Source organism: Scyliorhinus canicula, chromosome 22 (assembly GCF_902713615.1).
Source record: "Scyliorhinus canicula chromosome 22, sScyCan1.1, whole genome shotgun sequence".
NCBI lineage: Eukaryota > Metazoa > Chordata > Chondrichthyes > Carcharhiniformes > Scyliorhinidae > Scyliorhinus > Scyliorhinus canicula.
Window position 1 is genome coordinate 19,871,060 of NC_052167.1, and position 25,941 is coordinate 19,897,000.

General features: G+C 48.3%; 1 protein-coding gene across 2 annotated transcripts in view; it reads left to right on the forward strand.

Moving 5' to 3' along the window:
* The window catches only part of ptpn20 (protein tyrosine phosphatase non-receptor type 20), a 364,145-nt gene that overhangs the window by 165,005 nt on the left and 173,199 nt on the right, over positions 1-25,941 (forward strand). For both annotated transcript variants that reach the window (XM_038782830.1, XM_038782831.1), the window contains 9 exons: positions 1,066-1,251; positions 3,978-4,140; positions 6,348-6,558; positions 8,778-8,881; positions 10,425-10,517; positions 13,409-13,516; positions 13,616-13,732; positions 17,457-17,647; positions 21,823-21,921. In XM_038782830.1, the coding sequence (XP_038638758.1) occupies positions 1,066-1,251; positions 3,978-4,140; positions 6,348-6,558; positions 8,778-8,881; positions 10,425-10,517; positions 13,409-13,516; positions 13,616-13,732; positions 17,457-17,647; positions 21,823-21,921 (1,272 nt within the window). The remainder of the gene's footprint in view (positions 1-1,065; positions 1,252-3,977; positions 4,141-6,347; positions 6,559-8,777; positions 8,882-10,424; positions 10,518-13,408; positions 13,517-13,615; positions 13,733-17,456; positions 17,648-21,822; positions 21,922-25,941) is intronic.

The window sequence follows — 25,941 nt, forward strand, 5'->3', positions numbered from 1 at the left end:
CATGTGGCTTATTCCCAAAACAAATGCAGACAGCCTTGTGGCTGGCTTCATCCTTCCCTAAATCCCACCGAAAATTAGGTTAACAGGTCAGTCACCTGAGTGGCTCTTTGGAAGGTTGTGGGTTCAAGTCCCACTCCAGGGCTTAAACACAAACATCAAGGCTGCCACTCTTGAGCAGAACTGAGGGGCAAGATGTTAAACTCAGGCCGCACAGCCCTCGTTAAAAGATCCAATGGCGGGCAGCATGGGTTAGCACTGCAGTCTCACGGCACCGAGTTCCCAGGTTCGATCCCAGCTCTGGGTCACTGTCCGTGTGGAGTTTGCACATTCTCCCCGTGTTTGCGTGGGTTTCGCCCCCACAACCCAAAGATGCGCAGGGTAGGTGGATTGAACACGCTAAATTGCCCCTTAATTGGAAAAATGAATTGGGTACTCTTTTATATTTTAAAAAAGATCCAATGGCATTATTTTGAAGAGGAACCGAGAGCTGTTCAGGGCAATACTTATTCCTCAGTCAAACAGTGGAAAAATAAACTATCTGGTCATTATCACATTGCTGTCTGAATCATAGAATCCCTACAGTGCAGAAGGAGGTCGTTCGGCCCATTGAGTCTACACCGGCCCTTGCTCCGATAGAGTACCCTACCTAGGCTCAAACTCCCACCCCTAGCCCCATAACCCCAACTAATCTTTGGGCAATTTAGCATGGCCAACTCACCTAACCTGCACATCTTTGGACTGTGGGAGGAAACCGAAGCACCCGGAGGAAACCCACACAGACACGGGGAGAACTCCACACAGACAGTCACCCAAGGTCAGATTTGAACCTGGGACCCTGGCGCTGTGAGGCAACAGTGCTAACCAATGTGCCACCCCAATATTCCGTGTGGGAACTTGTGGCGTGCAAATTGGCTACACGTATTGGTGCCTGACTACGCGTGAAAAGCACTTCATTGGCTGTAGGCATTTTGGAATGGATATTCGTGAAAGGTGCTATGCCAATGCAAATAGTTTTTCTTCCGTGCGAAATATCATTTTCACTGGTGTTTTCATAACATATTGCAGGTAACACAGCAGCTTCCAGAATACGGCGTCCTCTTCCATCGGGCAGCACGTGATAAGAAAGCCGGGGGCGGGGACATTGTGCTTGGAATCTGTGCCAAGGGGATCATTGTTTATGAGGTGAAGAACAATTCCAGGATCGCCAGTCTCCGCTTCCAGTGGCGGGAAACAGAAAGGATCACATATAATGTAAGTAGCACCTCTGCAATTTGTGATGGTGACCCGCCCTGGCCTGTAATGAGTGAGTTTTAAAAATAATCCTCATCACGTGCTCCTAACTTAAAACAGGATATTGTTATCATAGAATTTACAGTGCAGAAGGAGGTCATTCGGCCCATCGAGTCTGCACTGGCTCTTGGAAAGAGCACCCTACCGAAGGTCAACACCTCCACCCTATCCCCATAACCCAGTAACCCCACCCAACACTAAGTGCAATTTTGGACACTAAGGGCAATTTATCATGGCCAATCCACCTAACCTGCACATCTTTGGACTGTGGGAGGAAACCGCAGCACCCGGAGGAAACCCACGCAGACACGGGGAGGATGTGCAGACTCCGCACAGACAGCGACCCAAGCCGGAATTGAACCTGGGACCCTGGAGCTGTGAAGCAATTATGCTATCCACAATGCTACCGTGCTAACCCTTGGTAATATATCTCGTTACTCTTTGCTTCTTTATCCAGAATGGTCTGATGGTGTGATTCTGAAGAAACCACGAATCTTCAAGTTAAAGCAAAACTAATTTATTAAGTAATGATTGGTTAATATTGAGTTTGCACACTCCACAGAACTATAACCAGTAATCAAGAAATCTATATTGAAGTATTAACTAATTTAAGCTGCACGTGCCAGACTATGCTGTAATCTATCAATCTTACAGTCTACTGCCCAGCCACTCCTGCTGGGAAGAGACCAAGATCCTCTGGGTGTTCGTATTTATAGTGGGATCCAGTGGTGCCCTCTAGTGGTTGTGTTACACTGAGATGTAATAATTAACCCTTTACTTATCTATATATATATATACATATCATTACAGATATTGTCCGCAGCCCCTCCCCCCTCCCTTTTCCTTCTTGAGGATGCTGGGTCACCTTGTCAATCCACAGCTGGTACCACGACCATGTCTAAACGGTCCGCCTTCACGTCGGAGCCCGGAGAGTGGGTGACAAGTCCGACTGTCAAACGCCAAGCTTCTTGATGGTCGCTCAACCAATGCCCAGGCGGTAGCGGCATGATGGCACAGTGGTTAGCACTGCTACCTCACAGCGCCTGAGACCCGGGTTCAATTCCGGCCTTATCTGTGCGGAGTCTGCACGTTCTCCCGGTGTCTGCGTGGGTTTCCTCCGGGTGCTCCGGTTTCTACCCACCGTCCAGAGGTGTGCGGGTTAGGTGGATTGGCCATGCTAAATTGGAGCTTAGTGTCCAAAGGTTAGGCTGGGTTACGTGGACGGGGTGGAGTCGTGGGCTTAAGTGGGGTGCTCTTTCCAAGGGCTGGTGCAGGCTCGATGGGTTGAATGGCCTCCTTCGACATTGTAGGAATTCTATGATTTTCCAGGATGGATCACCTGATCGTGATCACAGGCTGATGTTGCTCACCCTCTACAATGCAGGAAGAGGTAACACTTCAACTGTTACCTCAGCTGAAACAAATTCACCTTGTTCTATCTATTTATTTCTGCGGATATTTGCCAAAGCCCAATATTTCCATGTACTGGTGTGTGAGTTTGCTCCACGTGCACAATCAGGCATGTCTCTCCATTATTGCAAGTGTCACTCTATCAATTTCCTAGGCGCCAGTCTGAACATCACGTTCTAAACTCTATATAGAACTGTGCTGCCCCGGTGTTCATTAAGAGTTAAAGATTAAATTTCTACACAAATAACTCCATATTACATTTCAGACAATTAGTTAAAGACAACACAGAAAATCAATCTGCTTCGCAGAGGCATCTGTCATGATCGCCTGCCAAGCTGGGGTTGGTTTGGGTGTGTGGGAGGACGTCATTCAATTGAACGAGGAACTTTCAACGAACGGCTGCAATGTATGGCACAGCAGCCACGCTAAGTAGCCTTAGTATTGGTCACCTCTCTTGTCCACTTATCTCCCTGCATCTGCGTGGTTTAAAATGGCCTCTCCGGTGATGGGACAAGGGTAACACTAGTTTACACTGTTGCACAGATCGAGGATCCTTTAACCTAAACCCTCGGGGCCGAATACATTTTGGATTTCAGATCCTTTTGGTTCTCGCTTCTACATATCTAACCAACCTCGGCCTAGGCGAGCTGCAGCCTAAAGTAAATAAAATAGCCAGAAAATACAGGTGTATTGTTGCCTAATAAATACAGGGGTACCTGTAATAAGAGGTCATTTTGACATGTTCCCCCCAAAAAACCCACAAGGTAAACAGTGCAGACAAACAAATTGAATTCCCGCGCTAATAATCGACGAGGCCCAAACAACATGCGGTTGGAGGTGTAAGGTTTTGGATTTGATGAGACCATCAATTCACTAGACACGTGCTTTGAGATATGAACAGTGGTTTTAATCTACTTACTACAGAGCCAGCCTGTTACACATTGAACTCTCGATGAAGTGGTCGGCTGGCTCTGGGCATCGATATTTACACAGCAGTCCAGGGGGAGGAGCCGTGGGCAGAGCCAAGGGTGGAGCCCTGTACAAACTCTGAAGCATTCCCAGAGCTACTCCCCCTAGTGGTCGGGCAACGCAACTGCGCTTACAATCGTACGGTCTCATATATATATCACAGTGTGAATTACAGAGTTACATTCACCACAGGATTTTTGGATAAAGGACACTCGACCTATTGCCGAAATTCAGGGCTCAAACTGAAGCTGTTAACCTGCTCCTGATCGACTGGAGGTTAATCGATATAATGTGATCTTTCTCTTCAGAGGAAGACGTTTACCGTGCAGAGCAGTTTGGACGGGAAGAAGCACATCTTTATCACGGACCACAGCAAAACCTGCAAGTACCTCATTGAGCTGTGCTCGGCTCAGCACAAGTTTCAGATGCAGATGAACTCCCGGCAGCTCAACCAAGCCGCCTTTGCAAACGGTAAGTACCGGCTTACAATCTGGGCCTGCAATAGGGGAGCTGACCTTGTCTCGTACCGGCAAGTTCCCCGTTACTCTGAAAACTCCATAAGTCCCAGAAAGTCAGGAATGGGCCTTTGCTTTTACTGAGAATGAAAATCTCGAGCACGGTTGAACGGGACAGAAACGGAATCCCGTTTTGGGACTTGCCGGGGTTTTTCTCGGAGCCTGCAGCGGTGATGGCGACACCGCTATTTAACGGCACTTTGCCGGTTACTTTGTGGCCATAGCGAGGCCGTACTTACATCATTTCCTGCACGGAAGTGTATTTGTGGATCGGGGGGCCGTTTTAAAATGCCGTTCCAATCTTTCGACCCCATTCAGCATCCCCACCGCAGCCTCTGGACGCCCCCCCACTCCTCCCCTCCACCACTACACCCAACTTTACCGCTTAAAGGCCCCGCCTCAACCCACCAATGAATGACAAGGCACCGCCAGGCCTGATCCCTGGTGGGGCAACCGGCACATCGACACTGCCAGCCTGGCACCTGGGCAGTGCCCCTGCCAGCTGGGCAATGCCAACCGGGAACCTTGGAAGGATATAACCAGTGTTTAGGGCCTGTACCTGTGCTGTACTTTTCTTCTTTTAGAAGATTTTAGTGTAGACAGGCAGCATGGTCGACACAAGCTTGGAGGGCCAAAGGGCCTGTTCCTGTGCTGTACTTTTCTCTGTACTTTCCTTTGTTTTTGTTCTTTTTGTTTGTTATCTGTGCTGTCACTTCTTTTAAGACCCTAGAATGCAGGTCATCTGGGCCTGGGAGATTGTCAACATTCAGATCTAACATTTTTCTTCGTACCCTTTCCCTGGTGATGGTGATTGTTTAAATTTCATCCTTCCCTATCGCCTCTTGATTTTCAATTATCTTTGGGATGTTTTCTAACTCATCTACCCTGCTCTCTGCCTCTTTATTATCTTTATAGGCATCCTCTGCTGGTTCTTAAAGTTTGCATAATCCTCTGTAGTAATCTTTGTAGATTTGTAGTGTTTGTTTCAATGCAATCCTATCTTTGACTTCCTAGTGAATGATGCGACCTTCTCAAAGAGTCTTTCTATGCAGAGCAGTTTAGTTAGTTCCGTTTTCCTTCGTCCTGTGCCTCTATCACGTAGATACTTAATTCGCATAGCAGTGATGCAGTAGTAATGTCACTGGACAAATAATCCAGTAGTCCAGTCTTCTGCTTTGAGGGATATGGGTTCAAATCCCACCCTGGAAACTGGTGGAATTTATTTATTTATTTTATAAATTTAGAGTACCCAATTATTTTTATTCCGAGTAAGGGGCAATTTAGCCACCTACCCTGCACATCTTTTGGGTTGTGGGGGTAGGTCCCACGCAGACATGGAGAGAATGCGCAAATTCCACACGGTCAGTGACCCGGGGCCGGGATCGAACCTGGGTCGTCAGCGGTGTAGGCAGCAATGATAATCACTACCATCGTGCCGTCCAACTGGTCGAATTTAAATTCAATGAATAAATCTGGAATATAAAGCTAGTCTGAGTAATGGTGACTGTGAAATTATCATCGATTGTCACAAAACCCCACCTGGTTCAGTGATTTCCTTTATCAAATGCCGTCGTTACCCGGTCTGGCCTACATGTGACTCCAGACCCACAGCGATGTGGTTGACTCTTAACCACCCTCTGAAATGGCCGAGCGAGACACTCAGTTCAAAGTCAACAAATGCTGGATTTTCCGCGATGCCCACGTCCCATAAATGAATGAAGAAATAGAGCGGTCTTCAAGTTTTGTTTAATAATAATCTTTATTAGTGTCACATTAACACTGCAATGAAGTTACTGTGAAAAGCCCCTAGTCGCCACACCCCGGCGCCTGTTCGGGTACACAGAGGGAGAATTCAGAATGTCCAATTCACCTAACAAGCACGTCTTTCGGGACTTGTGGGAGGAAACCGGAGCACCCGGAGAAAACCCACACAGACATGAGGATGATGTGCAGACTCCGCACAGACAGTGAACCAAGCCGGGAATCGAACCTGGGACCCTGGCGCTGCGAAGCAACAGTGCCAACCACTGTGCCACCGTGACGCCCCTTTATAATCAGTTGGCACTGCCGAGTTCTATTTTGGGATGTACTTATCCTTATTTCAAAGTCAAATTTGCATTGGGTGCTAAAAATGGCATTGTGTGCTCTCTTGTTTCCCCACAGAGGAACACGTTTTCACCTCCATAGTTTCCAATGAGACGAGATTTGCTCGGCGCAGGCGTTTCGAGGAGATGCGAAACATTTCTCGCTCGGAGACTATGCTGAGTCGTCCTAACATGGACGCGGTGTCGATTGGAGCGCTGAGCAAGTCCTGCGACAATCTCACGGCAAACATGGCCACGTCGGGGTGTGGTGGCTCCAATAACATGTGGAGGTAAGTTTCGCTTGCGCAGTCAGGCAAACACTTAACCTCCTCAGCAATCATACTGAGGTGCATGTTTGTGATTTAACCGCCTGAGTACCACATTGAATAACTGCGATAAGGTATCAGTTGCTAAAGCCACTCTTGAGGCAAATGCCTTTTGTGCCTGCTTCGAAATAATGATTGTGTTTCCTATATCTGAACCCTCGTTCGGTATAATGGGAACTGAAGGCAAACCAATTTGAATGAGCAGTAGGATATTGTAGATAACGTATAGTTATCACCAACTCGTTTATCTGGTCGTTGCTAGTGAATCGATTAACTTCTGACACTTGTTTTGTCGTCTATGTGCTTGAAGAAGATTAATGATCGTAGCTCTTGCACCTCGCCACGATGAAAATGAAGTATGGAACCTTGTTTGCGATCGCATCGTTTCATATTGGTGCTGTGAGCAATCAGAGATACGACTTCTCAACCTCCAGTTAGTGCATGAAGCATCAAATGCACAACGTTGTGTCATATTCTGCTGCTATTGATTTCACAGCGATAAACCTTTCGTAGGTACATTTAAATGAGTGTACAGCAGATCATGGTGCAATGGAAGATTAATGAGCTAATAAATATTTGGAATATGGGTTCGCTGTGAAGGAAATGTCTATGGAGAACTTGCAAAGCACTGATTTCATAAATAACTTCAGTAATTCAACTATCCCTCCAAGCCGCTCACCTGACTCAGAAATATAGCGGCCGTTCCTTCACTGTTGCTGGATCTAAATCCTGGATCCCCTCTCTAACAGCACTGTGGGTGTACCTACACCACATGGACTGCAACGGTTCATGAAAGCAGCTCACCACCACCTTCTCAAGGGGTAATTAGAGATGGGCAATAAATGCTGGCCTAGCCAGCGACGCCCACATCCCTTGAACAAAAATATAAATTCACGGCTCATGGAAGTGTGGCATTTTGCATGCATGCGGTAATACTAAACGATCACCAACAATGCGCATTATCCAAGAATTCCTATGAATCCATTAAGTTGGGGCTCAACAACACTTCAAAGGAAAGGTGTTGAAAAATATTGCTTTGTATTAGCAGAGTGAAGAAAACAAACAAATAGAGATTCTATCAGTGTTGTGTGAAGCAATGGACACTTCCTGTTGAGTCGTGTATAACTGAATCAGTGGAAAGATGTTAATGCCTTTAAGAGAGCATCAGGCATTATCAGCAATAAACTGTATCTATATAGCATTTGTATACTTGTACTTAGGATAATAAAACATCCCTAGGTGCTACGCAGGAGAATATAGAACAAAATATGACACCGAGACCTATCAGGAGATTTTAGGTGGGATGATCAAAAACCTGGTCAAAGAGGTATCTTAAGGGCTGCATGGTGGCGCAGTGGTTAGCACTGCTGCCTTGCGGCGCCGAGGACCCTGGATTGATCCCGGCTCTGAGTCACAGTCCCTGTGGAGTATGCACATTCTCCCCATGTCCGTCTGGGTCTCACCCCTACATCCCTAAAGATGCGCAAGGTAGGTGGATTGGCCACGCTAAATTGTCCCTTAATTTGAATTAAGGGTACTCTAAATTTAAAAAAAAGGAACTGTCTTAAAAGAGGGTATCGAGGTGGAGAGGCAGTGAGGTTAGGGAGGGCGTTCTAGAGCTGTTTGCCGAGGCAGTCGCTCACCATTAGCGGAGACCTGAATCAGAGGATTGCAGATATCGTGAAGGTTTGTGAGATGAGATTACAGGAATCCAACAAGACATTGATTTTCTATAACTTTAATCAATATGTGAAGCAGTACTAATTTAGTTGACATATAGAATGCAGACGATGTGGAACATGGAGGATTCATTGTACGGGACAATCACATGGGAATGAGTTCCTTCCCCGTACATGTTAATCCATAAAAGGATGCAACTAATATCTATAAACCCTTTAGGAGAGAACTGAGTTCCAATGAGACAGGACTATACCCATCTTGTTGGCTTCACCTTAAGATTTCAATGGAAGGTCTGTTCACATCTTAAAGAGTTGTAAGAAGTTGTAAGAATAAAGCATTTAGCAGGGTGCGCAAGAGACCAGATTACCACAATTGGCAGAGGTTTGTACGACCCCAGGTTCGTTTAGCAGATGCAGCACTTCATCAGATGACCCCTGCTACATTCTGAATGCATGCTCGCTGTGTAAGAGTCCGGATAATCAGAAGCAACCTTTCTTCCACAGCACAACAGGTGGCGTACCTCAGTCAGAAATGCTCCCCTTCTCGACAGAAAGTTGCAGATATTTGGGACCACGGAACGTGACCTTGGGTCAAAGTGGCGTGACTGGTAAGTTCAGGAGAGAGGGGGCCAAAAGAATATTTTCCCAAACCTAGCTTATGCTCCCTGCTGAGGGAGGAGCGAAGGAGGGGAACTTTCTGCGCAGCTCCGCATAGCGCCTCATCTGTTGGGACTGTACATTGTTTGAACACATTTCACGCTATGAATCCAAGTGGGTGGGATGTGATCTTAAAATGGGATATAGCTTCTGGTTATTTGTCCTTGTGTCTGTTTCCACAAAACGTCATTACGAGAACTTGCAAAATGATCTTTCTTTTTAATTCGTTGGCGTCACTGGCTGGGCCAGCATTTATTGCCCCTCCCTAATTGCCCCTTAAAAGTTCTTTTAAGCACAGTCTGGGCGTTGTAAGACACGCTCTCCTCTCTGAACCCACGTGAAGGCCTGGGATCTTTCCCCAAATTACTCCCAGATGACTCTTATACTGTGAGCCTCCTTGTCTCACATACCTCTGGCTTCTACACACGTGATTTCAAATTCCGCTTTCAAAAAGCCATACTTTTGAATCTTCTTTCAAACAAGGTTTTCCCTCCGAAGAGTCCATCAAGGATTTGCTTCCAGGTTTTGCACCTTCCACGCTCAGGATTTGTTTGACTTTACATCTGCTGTAACTATCGATTCCCTGACTGTATTAAAATGGCAGCATTTGATTTACCTCTGAAGTCCACTTTCCCACTTTAAATCTGGTTACTGCAGCTGTCTCTTTAACTGTCTTCTTCTCAGCTCGGCCTGTCTTTGCTGAACAGTTTCTCTATTCTAGTCCAATAATCTCAGGTTTCTTGGAAACTTCTCTTCAGTTCTTTTGTTTCCTTAATAAGCTGGCATTGAGCTCTATGTACTTGTGTTCTTCACCATTACTCCATGGCATGGTTTTCTTCTGTTGAGAGAGTTCCCTCTCAAGCTCTCGAAACAAACTGCCCCTAGCAGCACTGTGAAAGTGGACTTCTCTCATTAACTGTTTCCAACTGCAAAAGCCTTTTGACCCTCCCAGTTGCTAAGCAATGACACATGATTCTGCTGTTTTTTTTATTCTTCATGCTGTAACCCTCTCTGAGCACAATAGACACACAATTGGAATTAAGCCAACCCACACACCTACAAACACCTTTGTCCAGCTTGAATCTAACTATAGGTTTTACCCTTCCTCACACAGAAATGTTAAATTAAACCCACTTAAAACTATTCGTATTTCTCATATTTAACAATACAAATTCCTTGAATACCTTTTTTCTTCTCAACAAAAATATCCCAAGCTAAAACTCTGCACCAAGTCAAAGAAGGGGACATAGCTTGTGGAGTTTCTTAAAAGGCGGGGAGACGGATGGAGTGGTTTCTGGAGGGGATTCCAGAGCGGAGGACCAGGGTGGTTGAAGGCACAGCCATGAAAGGTAAACAAAGGAAGTTCATGATGCACATGAGCCAAGAATTGCTATGTCTTTACTGGGTGGCGCTTATTCAGTCCGAATTGCAGTATGGCAGGGTTAGCATTGCATTCTTTCTGGAAGCTCACGTGTACTGTTTATTCATTCGCAGACACTTTGGTCAACAAATTGGATCCTGAGCTGACCATACCTGAGAGGGAGATCGTTTTTGTAAATCTGACGAAGGATCCTAAAGTTGGTTTCGGTATGTGATTTTCACTTCATGGATCCTCACATTGGCCGAATAATTAATGTTAAGTGTCGAGGCTAACCCCCTCTTACTGTTGTTTACGTGTAAACCTGCAAAGAAGTTCAGAGAAGGGCAGACGTGCATTAAAATGCAGAAATCTAAAGGTTGCCTCTAACTTGTGCTCCTCTAACATTAGCATTGTGAAATTATCGCCTCACTGTTAGCTCACCATAGAATCCCTACAGTGCAGAAGGAGGCCATTCGGCCCTTCGAGTCTGCACCGGCCCTCTGAAAGAGCATCCTATCCACCCTATTCCCATAACCCTACCTAACCTGTACATCTCTGGACACTAAGCGACAATTTAGCGCGGCGAATCCACCTAACCCGCCCATCTTTGGATTGTGGGAGGAAACCGGAGGAAACCCACGCAGACGCGGTGGGGGGGGGGGGGGGGGGGGGGGGGGGATGATGTGCAAACGCCACACAGACAATCGCCCAAGGCTGGAATTGAATCCGGCTCCCTCGTGCTGTGAGGCAGCAGTGCTAACCACTGTGCCGCCGTGCCTCACCATTCAAATCAGCAAGAGGTAGATCCAAATGAAACTCGTCACAGACAATTCGTTCATTTCAGTCTAAGTGAGTGGGATCTTCCAGTCCCAACAAAGTAAATGGATGATTGGCTGGCTGACCGCAGGATGCCCCCTGTGGGTCGGGGCCAGTATCCCTTCAATGGCATGGTGTCTGTTAATTACTGTCATTCAACCTCTCTGGCACAGAAAAGGAACTGTTACAAGTCTGTTATGATCCCCATCAATTGGAGATCTTTTTTATCATTTCCTTCTTGGTCTTTTCTAGCCCTTTCTTAACACATAAAGAACAATAACTTTTAGAAAGAATTATGAATTCCCCAGTGACCAATGCAAAGGAATCACATGGCAGTATCTCCGGTTTTAAGACTTTTATTGTAACAAACAAACCGAAGTCAACATTGACTAAACATTAGTTAGTAGGCAACTAATAAGCGAAACAACAGAAGAGGTATAATATTAGCTGCTTAGCACAACCACAAACCTCACATCATGGGCAGCACGGTAGCACAGTGGTTAGCACTGTTGGTTCACAGCTCCAGGGTCCTAGGTTCGATTCGCGACTTGGGTCACTGTCTGTGCGGAGTCTGCACGTTCTCCCCGTGTCTGCGTGGGTTCCCTCCGGGTGCTCCGGTTTCCTCCCACAAGTCCCGAAAGACGTGCTGTTAGGTGAATTGGACATTCTGAATTCTCCCTCAGTGTACCCGAACAGGCGGCGGAGTGGGGCGACTAAGGGGCTTTTCACAGTAACTTCATTGCAGTGTTAATGTAAGCATACTTATGACAATAAAATATTATTATTATTATGTTTATATATGCATTGCACTCTCAGGAGAACTGTCATCTTGTATTTAAGGTCCCACGGTTCTCCTGATTGTAACATGTTCCCTTCTCCCTGGAGGATGCATCTTCTGTCTTTTAATGAAAGTCCCTTCACTCAACCTAATGAGCATTAGCAAATGGGCTTCCAATAGCAAGGTAGCCTTTGGCGATTCTATGGTCTTTAACTCTGCACAATCCTCATTTTTAGGAACCAGGAATCCATCCTATGCAGCACTTTGTGTTTAACATTTTTCCTCTGCCTCGTGCACCGTGCAGTCCCTTGCTAATCTTCCACTTTCATCCTCCACCTCAACACCTCTGGTCTAGAAAAAAAGAATCGCCTGTGGGATCCATTCCCCCCCACATTCTGTTAACATTCAGCAAGCCCCATTTTCCCGTTGCAATCAGAATGGAGCATGTTCGGTCTTTGTACCGAGTTTGTGTCAGTTTTGAGGGCAAATCATATTTTAAGAACTGTATTGAACTTTGCCCAATTTGAGAAAGCACTGTAGGGCAAATACTGTTTCTTTTTGGTAGTTTGCATGTCCACAAACCAACTTTCATTTTGGCCCGGGGATTTCTGTATATGCTGGACATTTCCTGATTATCTTTTTGAACGGTGGCAAGTTTAAACCATTTTTCGTTGTCTGAAACCCTTAATATGTAATGACCTCACCTCCAAGCCTTCTGGTAAATCAGCCGATGATTAAATTGATTGCTAGCTGGGCCTCCCTGGAGACCTGGTGAGATTCATAGTCATTTGCCTCAGCTGTATTATAAATGCAACAGAAAAAATACAGTTTAAAAAAAAACAATATACAGGAGAAGATATTTACGTGCACCTTGCATGGAGGAGTGCTTTCTTTTTGAATATGTGTACCCGGAAGGATCTGTAATTAAATATTTGCTATCTGGTCCCTGACTGATTTATTGAAATGAAATGAAAATCGCTTATTGTCACAAGTAGGCTTCAATGAAGTTACTGTGAAAAGCCCCTAGTCGCCACATTCCGGCGCCTGTTTGGGGAGGCTGGTACGGGAAATCATGATTGAGCTGATAGTCTGCATTGCAGAGTACACTGCTGGACAAATGCACGGCGCTGTTCACCCTGTCAACATTCACGCATTCCAAGTCTGATTCACTGACCTCGGATTAACCGTGTGACCCATTTTAATGATCTCCCTCATAAAAGTCAAACCAGTTCCTCAGGGCAGGACCCCTGACCAGATGCAAATAAGGAAACTACATCTGAGGGAATAAAGGTATGGAGCTCAGTCCCGGCCTTTAAGCTGTGCACCGAGGAGGAACAGACTAGTCCTAATGACCGAGGCACAAATAGGCCCGATTTTAACACATGAGGGGGAGGTGTGTGGGAAACCATTTCAATCTTGCCGACTTGAGAGCCAAAGAGATTTTAACTCCCAAGACGCCAACTGCTTAGGTTGTTAAGTCAAGGACCGGGCTCGCCCTCAGATTCAATTTATCTTTCTTTGCAGGCTTCACGATTGTTGGAGGAGAGAACACTGGGAAATTAGACCTGGGGATCTTTATCGCGTCAGTCACCCCAGGGGGCCCAGCGGACGAGGACGGACGTGTTAAAGAAGGTGACAACTGATCCTTTAATGCATTTTATCATCGAGTGCAGCATCTTTAGAGTCTCCCTTTCACTGCTCAAATGATTTTTCTGCTTGTGTCTCCTGAAGGGGGTCGTCTGATCTCGGTGAATAATGGGAGCCTGGAGGGAGTCACTTTCAGAGCGGCAGCAGAGATTCTGCAGAATGCCCCCGACGAGGTGGCACTAATTATTTCTCAGCCAAAAGGTGTGCACGCTCTTCTGCATTTCGCCGTAATAAGCCCCTTCCTGCTACGCTTGTGTGAACGTTGACATTTGGCGAGAGAGCCAGTGGTGGAGGCCAGAAGAACATTTTTAGACGCACCGGGATGTTACGGCCTGGAAGGGACTGCCTGAATGAGTGGGAAGTTGCTTCATTAGTCACTGTCAACAGCGGATTTGCTTGAAGGGGTAATGATTGCTGGGGCCTGGGGACGGAGCAGGGGTGTGGGAGTAATTGGATAGCTCATTCAGTGAGCCTGCACAGGCCAAATGGGCTGCTCAGAACGATTCTGTGATCTGACGGCATTCTGTGAGATGAAGGTAGGCTTTGTAAAAGTGTCAGGACTCTTCCCAATTGGGCGGGGCCTTTTTGAGATAGACAGATTTTTAATCAGTGAGGCAATCAATGGTTATGAGGATAAGGCGGGAAAGTGGAGTTGAGGCTTACCATATCAGATCAATCGTGATCCCATTGAATGACAGAGCAGACCCAATGGGGCTAAATGGCCTACTTCTGCTCCTGTGTCTTAATGTCTTTTGGGACTCATTCTTTCGCGTTACCTCTCTCTTGTCCAAAGTTCTCAATCCTGGCAAGAGAAAATTAGTGCAGATAATGTGACTACAGTCCTGCTCCTGAGAACTGCCCTCCTTAACGTTCAACACGCAGTAAAATAAAAATCAAGTCATGAAAAAGGTCCTGGATCATAATGTATGGTTGTTGCAATCAGTGTCCCTTCCTCATTACCATACGATTGCTGAGCTGATCTTTAAGGGAGATGTACTTATATTAGCCAAGCTACTCCAGAAAACAAACCATTTTGGTCAAAGGTCTATATTTCACAGCTGAATTGACTACCTGGTGTCACAATGGTGCAGTGTTATGATCTCGTAGAGACTGATAACGTTTTGGACAGAGAAATTCAAACTTGCAATAAATAGTTGAAAGCGTAGCACCGCAAGATTTCACATTGTAAGATGTTTACTGTAACAGAAAGACTAAAAGCACTATTGAATAAACACTCTCTTTGTAGGTATTACCATCCCGGACGGACCCCAACAGTAGATAGGATACTGGACCGAAAGCCTAATTGTAGAATGATAGAATCCCTGTAGTGCAGAAGGAGGTCATTTGGCCCATCAAGTTTGCACTGACCCTCTGAAAGAGCACCCCACCCAGGCCGACTCTCCAGCCCTATCCCCGCAACCCCACCTAACTTGTACATCTTTGCACACATTAATGGGTCATTTTAGACAATTTGGGCACCAACAGCGGCCAATCCGCCTAATCTGCGCATTTTTGGACTGCGGGAGGAAACCGGAGCACCCGGAGGAAACCCACGCACACAGGGGGAGAATTTGGAAACTCCACGTGGACAGTCACCCAGGGCTGGAATTGAACCCGGGTCCCTGGCTGTGAGGCAGCCGCTGTGCCACTGTGCCACAATATTTTAGTTTATTTTGTAAGGCTGTGTGGAGAGAGTACTTCGCTCCAGGAACGATTGCATGAAAACACAGGGATTTGGCATTTTTAAAACAAAACTTAATTATTAAAGGTTCCAGGTTCGTATCCCGGGCGAGCCCTGCAACGCGGTTTCGGGCGGCACGGTGGCACAGTAATTAGCACTGCTGCCTCACAGCTCCCGGGTCCCGGGTTCAATTACAACCTTAGGTGAGTGTCCCACCCGCCGGTAGAGAGTGAATCTGGTGCTTGGAGGCCATTGTAACCCTGTGTGGTCAGGGACATGGCAGGGCAGTGAACCCGCCACCCTGACAATGCCAACCGGACACTGTCAGGTTGGCACTGCCAAAGGGTGTGGCCTGTGGGGGCTGGGTATGAAAGGGGGAAATTAAGAGGGGGCTCACCTTGTGACTCAGCGGTGTCATTCTCCTGAGGGGGGGGAGGAGTCACAGGGACCGGCGATTGTGGGGGGGGGGAGGGGGGGGGGATGCCTGCCTGCCCGCCCACAATTGGGTGGTGGGGGGGGGTCTTTGCCAGCTAGAAGGGATGGGGGTCTTTGCCGATGAGAATCTGGGAGGGCCGGAACATTAGTCTGAGATCGGGGTGCCCCTTTTAATAAATACGTTTTTCCTCGCTGGGCTACGGGTTAATGGCTGTTACCTGCCCTCTGATAACTTAGCTAATCCTTTTTAATGACTATTGAGCTACGTTGCAGAGTGTGGAGACAGCACAGAGAAGCTGGAATTTTGACAAATTTCTAAATTACCTTTTCCAAACGATGGAACATGTCAGTCAATCTGATTTACAGTTCAGCTTTTGCATCTTTGATGCCCCTGTGTACTGTGCAGAGTTTCACAGCGAGTCAGCACGTTATATTGATCAATATATATTATATTTAAGGAGCCTCTGGTGCTACAGCAACGATGTTGGTATTTTTGTTGTTGAGGCCATTTGGGAGGGAAATCCACACATTTTTATTGTCATCGTCTAGTGACACGGTGATGCATTTGAAGTCTCACTTGATTGTGTGTTGGCAACAAGTGACAAACAACTAACATAGCTTATTCCATGAAGACAAAGCCCCTTTAACTGGCTAATAACGTCTTCTACTTCGAGCAGAAAGTGGGGAAGGGGAGAAACATCAAAATCAGAACCATCGACAATAGATTGAAGGGAGAGGCTGAGAGTATTTTTGTTCTTATTCAAAGGGTTGCTCAAGCCATGTGCAAATTTTCAGGCACTTTCAAAGCCTTTGTTAGTTAACAACTAAGGATTTATTTACTAGGATCTACAAGAGTAGCAACATGTCTGCAGCTCGTTCTGGAATGTCTTTGCTGAACTGCTTCCCCCTGCGGTGATTCCCCACTCTGAGTCCCAATTGGTGACCCAGATCAGGTGACCCTTACTCTGCTGTGTTGCCCTTAAAGGGACAATCATCACACTCAGAATGCCCTACCAGAAACGGAGGGGGAAGTAAGTTAAATTGCTTTTAAAGGGGATGTGGGTAAATATTTGGGGCTGGTTTAGCACAGGGCTAAAAAGCTGTCTTTGAAAGCAGACCAAGGCAGGCCAGCAGCACGGTTCAATTCCCGTACCCAGCCTCCCCGAACAGGCGCGGAATGTGGCGACTAGGGGCTTTTCACAGTAACTTCATTTGAAGCCTACTTGTGACAGTAAGCGATTTTCATTTCATTTCATTTGAAAAAGCAACATGTAAAAGGATTGGGGAAAATAAATAAATCAGAGAGCTAGCACAGGGATGATGGGTCAGATGGCCTCTTTCTGTGCCATATAATTCCATGATTACGATAAACGTAATTCAAATCTATTTTTAATCTTTTTTACAGTGTATATTACATGCATAATATCTGTCATAGTCATAGAGCCTTACAGCACAGAAAGAGGCTATTCGGCCCATCGTGTCTGCACTGACTATCAAGCACCTATCTATTCTAAATCCCTTGTCCAACACTTGGTCTGTAGCTTTGTATGTTGCCACTGAGTTGCGGGGATAGGGTGGAGGTGTTGACCTTGGGTAGGGGGTAGGGTGCTCTTTCCAGGAGCCGGTGCAGACTCGATGGGCCGAGTGGCCTCCTTCTGCTCTGTAAATTCTATGTAATTCTATGTAAAGCCTTTTAATTTGCGACAAGAGAGCCAAGTGGGTGATATCCATTGTGTTGATAAAAATATTAGGAGTTAGTGGCAGCAGAATTATGTTGGCCGCTTAACAGCTTGTCAATCCTCTTTTTAGGCCTGTGCGAGGCTGCGCGGAAGGATCCGGCAAGATTAAAGAATAAAGCCAGCAGCTCGGTGAGCTCATCACACCGTCGGTATAGCAACCCACCTGCAGCAGCGCAAGGCCTCAACCATGAAACCTGCCCTCCGGAGGTGACTCCACTGCCCAGTGCACCATCTGCCCTGTTTCCTGTAGTGGAAATGAAGGTAAGCCCAGGGTGACAAGGAAGAAAAAAAACACCCCGAGGTAAAAAAAAAACCCGTTCTTCCATCAATATCCATTCCAATGTTGTTTTTCTAGCTTTTGATTCACTTTAGCAGATGGTAAGCTCAAGGCTGGTGAACGTGGAGGCATAAAATCCTGCCCGTAAGAGGCTCATCATGTCCAAATTTGTCCAAATATTTTTTGGTACTTAGAATGTATTTTTGATCCAATTCCTATTTGTGTCACACATAGAACATAGAACATAGAACAGTACAGCACAGAACAGGCCCTTCAGCCCTCGATGTTGTGCTGAGCAATGATCACCCTACTTAAACCCACTTAACCCGTATACCTGTAACCCAAAAATCCCCCCCATTAACCTTACACTACGGGCAATTTAGCATGGCCAATCCACCTAACCCGCACATCTTTGGACTGTGGGAGGAAACCGGAGCACCCGGAGGAAACCCACGCACACACGGAGAGGACGTGCAGACTCCACACAGACAGTGACCCAGCCGCGAATCGAACCTGGGACCCTGGAGCTGTGAAGCATTGATGCTAACCACCATGCTACCGTGAGGCCCCCTATACAGTCAGGTATAGGTCTGGTCCGGCCAGTGTTTTTGCTTCTTCATCTTTTCTTTCCCCCTGGCTTACTCCTCGTTGCTGGCCTCGAACAGGTTTTGGAACAGGCCGACGAACTGCCCCCAAGTATCCAGGAAGCCTTCCTCTGACCCTCGGGTGGTGTACTTAATCTTCTCCAGGTGGAGGAATTCCGAGAGGTCAGCGAGCCAATCTGCAGCTTTGGGCGGTGCTGCCGATCGCCAGCCGAGCAGGATTCTCCGGCATGCGATTAGGGAAGCGAAAGCCAGGGCGTTAGCCTCCTTCCCCATAGAACATAGAACATAGAACAGTACAGCACAGAACAGGCCCTTCGGCCCTCGATGTTGTGCCGAGCCATGATCACCCTACTCAAACCCACGTATCCACCCTATACCCGTAACCCAACAACTCCCCCCCTTAACCTTACTTTTTAGGACACTACGGGCAATTTAGCATGGCCAATCCGCCTACACCATGTGTAGCTCTGGCTGCTCCGATACCCCGAAGATTGCCACTATTGGGCATGGCTTCACCCTCACCCCCACAACCTTGGACATTGCCTCAGAGAAGGCTGACCAGAACCCAGCAAGCTTGGGACAAGCCCAGAACATGTGGATGTGGTTGGCCGGGCCCCTCTGGCACCGTTCACATTGATCCTCCACCTGCGGGAAGAACCTGTTCATTCGGGTTCTGGTCAGGTGCGCTCTGTGCATCACTTTGAGCTGCATTAGGCTTAGCCTTGCGCAGGAGGGGGTGGAGCTCACCCTGCTCAGTGCTTCGCTCCAGAGTCCCCATCCCGCCTCTGTCCCCAGTTCATCCCCCCATTTTTGTCTGGTCCCGTCCAGTGGTGTTCGGGCTCTGTCCGGTATCTGTCCGTATATTTTCCCACATAGCCCCCCCTTCTCGCTGCTTGTGCCTATCAGGTCCTCTAGTAGTGTGCTTTACTCCTCGTCTCTTTGCGGAGGGTGCTTTATTTGGAGATGTCTCAATTCCTGTCCTCTTGCTAGTTTCCACTTCCTCGTCAGTTTGTCCAGCGTCGCCAGTCTGCTCCCTACGTAGAAGTCCATGACCGTCAGTGTGCCCCCGTCCTGCCTCCATCTTTTGAAGGTGGTATCTAGCATGGCTGGGGGGAATGTGTGATTGCCGCAGATGGGGGCCATAAGGGACAATTTGGTTATCCCGAAGTGCTGTCTCAACTGGGTCCACGTTCTCAGCCTGGCGGCTGCCACTGGGCTCCTTGTGTACCTTGTTGAGGAGGATGGGAGTGCTGCTGTGGCCAGGACCCGGAGGGTTGTTCCTTTACAGGATGTCTCCTCCATTTGTACCCAATCTGTGTCGGGTTCTTGTACCCATCCCCTCACTTTTTCTGCCGTTGATGCCCAGTGTAGTATTGTAGATTCGGTAGAGTCAAGCCCCCTCTGACTTTCCCTCTTTGCAGTGTCAGTTTGGGAATTCTCGGATTCTTGCCCCCACCCCCCCACACATACACACACACACACACAAACGCCTGTCCATGTTTTGGAGAAAGGCCTTGGGGATGAAGATCGGGATGGATCTAAACAGGAAGAGGAACCTTGGCAGTATGTTCATCTTGATTATCTGCACTCTTCCCGCCAGGGATCTCCTGGTACTTACCTGAAGTGAAAGTCTTGGGACTAAGGCTCAGGTGCATCACTGCAGTACCTCTTCTGGCCACAGCAACGCTGTGCCTGGAGGGGCTGGAGAGCTGTCGGGCAATCCCCACCCCCCTCAACCATTCCCATGGCCGGTGGAACCTGACGTTTTGGCTGAAGTTCTTGTCTTACTTTTTCTATTCATAATCATGGTTAATTGGGACATGCTTTGGGATTGAAACCAGAAGAAACCCTAACCCCTTCAACCTCTGTTAGCCAACTTATGTTTTGTGAGCGAAAGGGTTGATAACAAAATATGTTTATTTAAGGTTTTACATTTTTTTAACTTGGTAGTATTATTCAAGGGAGTGAACCCATTTCAGCTCAGTTTTATAAAGAATTGAGACTGCCCAGTTTTTAGTACTGTTTGTGGGGTAAATTGAAAAATGAGGGCAGCTCATCTGTTGCTCATTAAAATAGCATCTTGAGATCTTTTATCTCCATCTGAGAGAGCACCTGTTCAGTCCAGCAATGGAGTGTCAGCCTAAATATTGTGCCCACGTATCGAGAGTAGGACTTGAACTCACAACCTCCTGACTCAGAAGCTGGACTGATACCCATTGAGCCACAGCTGTACTACTGGGTGGAATTTAAAGCCCTCCTCATTTATTCGGGTGAGAGGGTTGCAGGCGGGGACCTTCCTGTCTCTACCCTGTCTAAGTCACGGTAGCGCAGTGGTTAGAACTATGGCGTCACAGCACCAGGGTCCCAGGTTTGAGTTCCAGCTTGGGCCACTGTCCTTGCGGAGTCAGGTGAATTGGACATTCTGAATTCCCCCTCAGTGTACAGGCGCCGGAATGTGGCGACGAGGGGATTTTCACAGTAACTTCATTGCAGTGTTAATGTAAGCCTACTTGTGACAACAATAAAGATTATTATTATTACATCCCTATTTTGCTGGGACAGCCACCACGACCCCTGCCATTGGTCACCCAACATATGCATCATCATGGAGCCCCGCCTTCTTAAAAACTTTTCAACACGTCCTAGGCTTTGCTTTGGTAAATCTGGTCACCCTATCCTGGGGGGAAGGGTTCCTTGTTCGAATGTACTTAGTTTTCTGACTATGGGACCCAGCATAAGGAAGGGCGGGCAGTCGGCTTGCTGTGAGCTACACCTCCTCTCTGTCATAACCTGCCGCACATGACTTATGGGTGGGAATGATTGTGTTCCCCGTGTCGCTTGCGGAGTATGAGCTCCCTTGTTCAGAGGGCGGGGGAAACACAATCCATGTTGTATATAAGGTCGGTCAGTTCGGCACCGACTGTTAAGACCCGGTTGGGGACTACCGGGAGCCGTGTCATATAGCCTTATAAATAAACCTACTTTTCTTTGGTACAGCCCGGTGTGGACTTGCCATGACTTCATAAAACCCTCCCTTGCTTCTAACCTCCCTCCCTCCCCCCCTTGCTCTGCGCAACCCCTCCACAACCTTGCAGCCCCTTCCCCCACCATCGGTCACCTGTGCACGGGTCCATGAGGGATCCTAGGCTTCAGGTGAGTGTATTACTGGCAGCGGTCTATACGCGAGTCTCTCACTGGCTAACAACTCTTGGCCGGGCAAGACGCCCATTTCTGAGGGTGGGTGGGAGGGGGTCCTTGATCCAGATTGGCACTTAATACGGCAAGCCTTCCCAAAAAGAGGGAAATGCAGGGCTCTCACTCGCTGACCAGCTGGCGGGTGAGAGGGGTGAGAGACCCTCGACTAAATACCACCCACTGAGTGTTGCTGGTGTGAAACATTTCACTCCTCTCAGACGAGAAAATGTAAGAAAGGTTCCTGGGTGGAAACACACGGCACATCATGAAGACTACATCACGAATGGACATCTTGTTGACTTTTTAATCCACTTGGATCTGACAGAATTACTATCGGTACTTTGTGTTTTCATTGTCAGGATGGGACTGAATCTTTGCCCACACAAGACGTCAAAGCAGAAGACAGATACTGTGTGGAGCTGGCTAAAATGGATGGAAGCCTTGGTGTTAGCGTCACAGTAAGTATTCAAATAATTGCTTCTGCTGCTGCTGATTGGGCAGCATGGTGATTAGCACAGTTGCTTCACAGCTCCAGGGTCCCAGGTTCGGTTCCCGGCTGGGTCACTGTCTGCACGTTCTCCCTGTGTCTGCGTGGGTTTCCTCCGGGTGCTCCGGTTTCCTCCCACAGTCCAAAGACGTGCGGGTTAGGTGGAGTGGCCGTGCTAAATTGCCCTTAGTGTCCAAAAAAAATGTTAAGTGGGGGTTACAGGGATAGGGTAGGTAAGTGGGCTTGAGTGGAGTGCTCTTTGTAAGGGCCGGTGCAGACTCGCTGGGCCGAATGGCCTTCTTCACTGTAAAATTCTATGAATTGTACTAAATCTTCTCATTGTGGACCATGGTATTTTAAAACATAGAAATAATTCAAACATATCCTTCCCCGGGCCCTCCAACCTGCTCCCTTTCTCATCCCCTTCAGTCTTCCTAGCTCTTAATATCTTTAAACCACAATTTCCATTTCTTGATTTACCTCGGCCCAGAACTTCCGAGGATTGGCGATCCCCATCGGGTAGCCACTCCGCTCTTTGTCACTTTGCCGAGTCGGAGCTGCACAGCTCTCAGGCCTCTTGAGGGATGTGAGGTGCAGCAGGTTGCCGAGGCCTACAACCCCTGGCAACAGCATCAGGAGAAGTGAGCTTGCGGAGACCCCCACAAGTGCTGTACCTTCTGGTCCCTGTTTGTGGGGACCAGCACTGAACGGCGCTCGCCCGAGATCTCCAAGGCAAAGGGTTAGACCCCAACATTGTTCTGAACATCATTGACGTTTAACTCGTCCACTGCTTGTGTCGGCTTTGATGAATGTAAACTTTCAGCAGGGTCGGAGAATCGCCTGGGGCCGCCGAAAATCCCGCCCCTGCCATGGCAGAGATTCTCCGCCACCCGGGAATTGGCGGGGGCGGGAATCACGGGCTGCCGATCGGCGTGACGTCTGCGCCGATCGGCGAGGCCCCTGCGGCGATTCTCCGGCCCGCGATGGGCCAAAGTCCCGCCGCTGGGAGGTCTCTCCCGCCGCCGACGTTTGAACCACCTCTGGTGGCGGTGGGATCAGCGGTGCGAGCGAGCCCCTGGGGTCCTGGGGGGGGAGGCACGGGGCGATCGGACCCCGGGGGGTGCCCCCGCGGTGGCCAGGCCCGCAATCGGGGCCCCCCGATCCGCTGGCGGGCCAGTGCCGTGGGGGCACTTTTTCTCCTCCGCCGCCGCCATGGCGGAAGCGGAAGAGAATCCCCCAGCGCGCATGCGCCGGTGGTGACGTCACCGGCAGCTGATGCTGACGTCACCACCGGCGCATGCGCGAACCGGCGAAGGCCTTTCGGCCAGCCCCGGCGCCGGGCCTGAAAGGCCGCTGGTGCCGGCTTTGGCGCCAGTAGTCGTGGTGCCAACCGCTCCGGAGCGGGCCTAGCCCCCAAAGGTGCGAATTTCACACCTTTGGGGAGGCCCGACGCCGGAGTGGTTGGCACCACTCCCCTACGCCGGGACCCCCCCGTCCCGCCGGGTAGGGGAGAATATCTCCCAGGTTGTGTATTCAAGCGCTCATCTATTCCTCCTTCAAACACGTCCTTGCTCAGTTGTCACAACATAGCACCTTGGACCTGTTTTCTGCAAAACCTTAACATGTTTTGACCAACCATCAGCATCCTCCACTCTCACCATGTCACTTGGGTTCAAAGGCTTCAGACTCCTGGTAGACTTGTCATAATATTCCCTTTGTTTCTTCTTCTGAGATTCCGTTTGATCTCTTACCTTCTCATTTACCCTTTGCTCGGTATGGTGTGGCAGAATTGTTCGTAGTTTCCGATTCATCAACATTGCCGCTGGCGAGAAACCACAGCTTAATGGGGATGCTCGTTAACTTCGATGTTCAGAAGAATGAGACAATCAGAGTAGATGTACCTACAGAAGTTCAAAACTATCAGACAGATTCACCAGATTTCCCAAAGTTAGGACGGTCAACGAGAAACAGAAAGAAACTGGGACGTTTGGATTTGTGAATGGACAAACTGTACATGATGTAAAATACATTGTTATGCATATCATATGTAATATTTACTGAAATTATTTATTATACGTTTTCTTTGAAATCTCATGGGAAGGGGATATAGTGGTAAACTGAGTGGCATGGACAAGTTGGGCCAAATGGCCTGTTTTCATGCTGTAATCTTCTGTGACTATGACCACGGGTAGATCAAGCAAGGGCATATTAGAGTGTAACCAGCTGTCTGACTCTAATATGCAGGTTTACAATATAGTGACCAAGATCGCGTTAGATCCTGTGAGGTGTGGCGAGCCAGGTAGATCCCGGAAGAGGGATCATTTACTGGCCATACCGCACACCAAGTAATTGTGTTGCCTAAACTGTCCGATCACAGCAACAAACAGTATTGATGTGCATAAGATCTTAGCCATTTGTCATTTATCTTTGTGCATTTGTGGGTGTCAAAGGCATGGCTGGGACATGGAACATTTTCTGCTTTGCATCCAGTGGCAGAACCAAGTGTTTCCAGGACAAGTATTAACGCGCAGTACAAAATGTCCCAACGTAGTCCAGGCAGTGCAGCTGATTGTCAACTTTAGAAAGAAAAGTGTTCCTTCTTATCCCTATGTGGAGCTAGGACGGCGCCGGAGTGGTGTCCGCTGCTCCGGCGCTCGAACGCTGGTGCGCCACGGCCGGAGCGGGTCCGCACATGCGCGCCACGGCCGGCGCAAGTTTGCGCATGCACGTGGGTTCCCGTCTCCACGCCAGCCCCCAGGCGACATGGCGGAGCCCTACAGTAGCCCGGCATGGAGGAACAAAGGCCCCCTGTGGAAATAGTCCGCCCGCCGATCGATAGGCCCCAATCGTGGGCCAGGCCACCGTGGAGCCCCCCCCCCCCCTCCCCCCCCCAGGGGTCGGATTCCCCCCCCCCCCACCAGAACGGCCCCTGCAGCCAGAACTCCGAGGTCACGCCGTGGGACCATACGTAACCTACCCCGGCAGGACTTGGCCCGTCGAGGCGTGGAGAATCGCCGCGCGGCTGCGATCCGCGGGTACCCGAGAATCGGTGCCGGAGAATCGTCGGGGGGGGGGAACTGACCGGAGCAACGGCGATCCCGCGGGCGCCCGAGAATCGGTGCCGGAGAATCGTCGGGCCAGCGTCGGAGCGGCAGGGCGCGATCCTCGCGCTCCCCCGGCAATTCTCCGACACAGAGAATCACGGCCATTACGTCTGCAAGGAGGCCAAAAGACTTGATTTGCTTTTGGATTTGGAAAGAGGGTCAAAAGTAGGCCATTCAGCCCCTCGCGCCCAGTCCGGCATGGAAGAATATGGGCACAACTCCATTTACCTGCCTTTACTCAATCTGTCTTCATTAAAAAGAATTCCTTGAAGTGCACATTTCAGTCCATTCAAAGCAACAGAGATTGCCTTTCAGATAAATTCAGCTCACGGTGTAATATGTGAGTGCCAACAGCAAGTGCGAGCTGTGGTAAAAGAGATAGTAATGTACCTGAGAAAGACCAGAATCACTCTGGAACAGACAAAGAACATTACAGCACAGGAACAGGCCCTTCGGTCCACCAAGCCTGTGCCGATCCAGCTTCCTTATTTAGACCTATTAATTATTGCCCAATTAACCAAATCGCTCCATTCTCCGCCCGTTCATCTGTCTATCAAGATACATCTTAAACGTTGCTATCGTGCCTGCCTCCACCACCTCCACTGGCAACGAGTTCCACCACCCTCTGCGTGAAAAACTGTCCCCACTAATAATAATAATAATCTTTTATTAGTGTCACAAGCAGGCTTACAATAACACTGCAATGAAGTTACTGTGAAAATCTCCCCTAAACTTTCCCCCTCTCACCTTGAACCTGTGGCCCCTTGTAACTGAGTCTTCCACCCTGGGAAAGAAACTTACTATTCACCCTCTCTATACCTCTCGTAACTTTGTAGACCTCAATCAGATCTCCCCTCAGCCTCTGTCTTTCCAACGAAAACAATTTG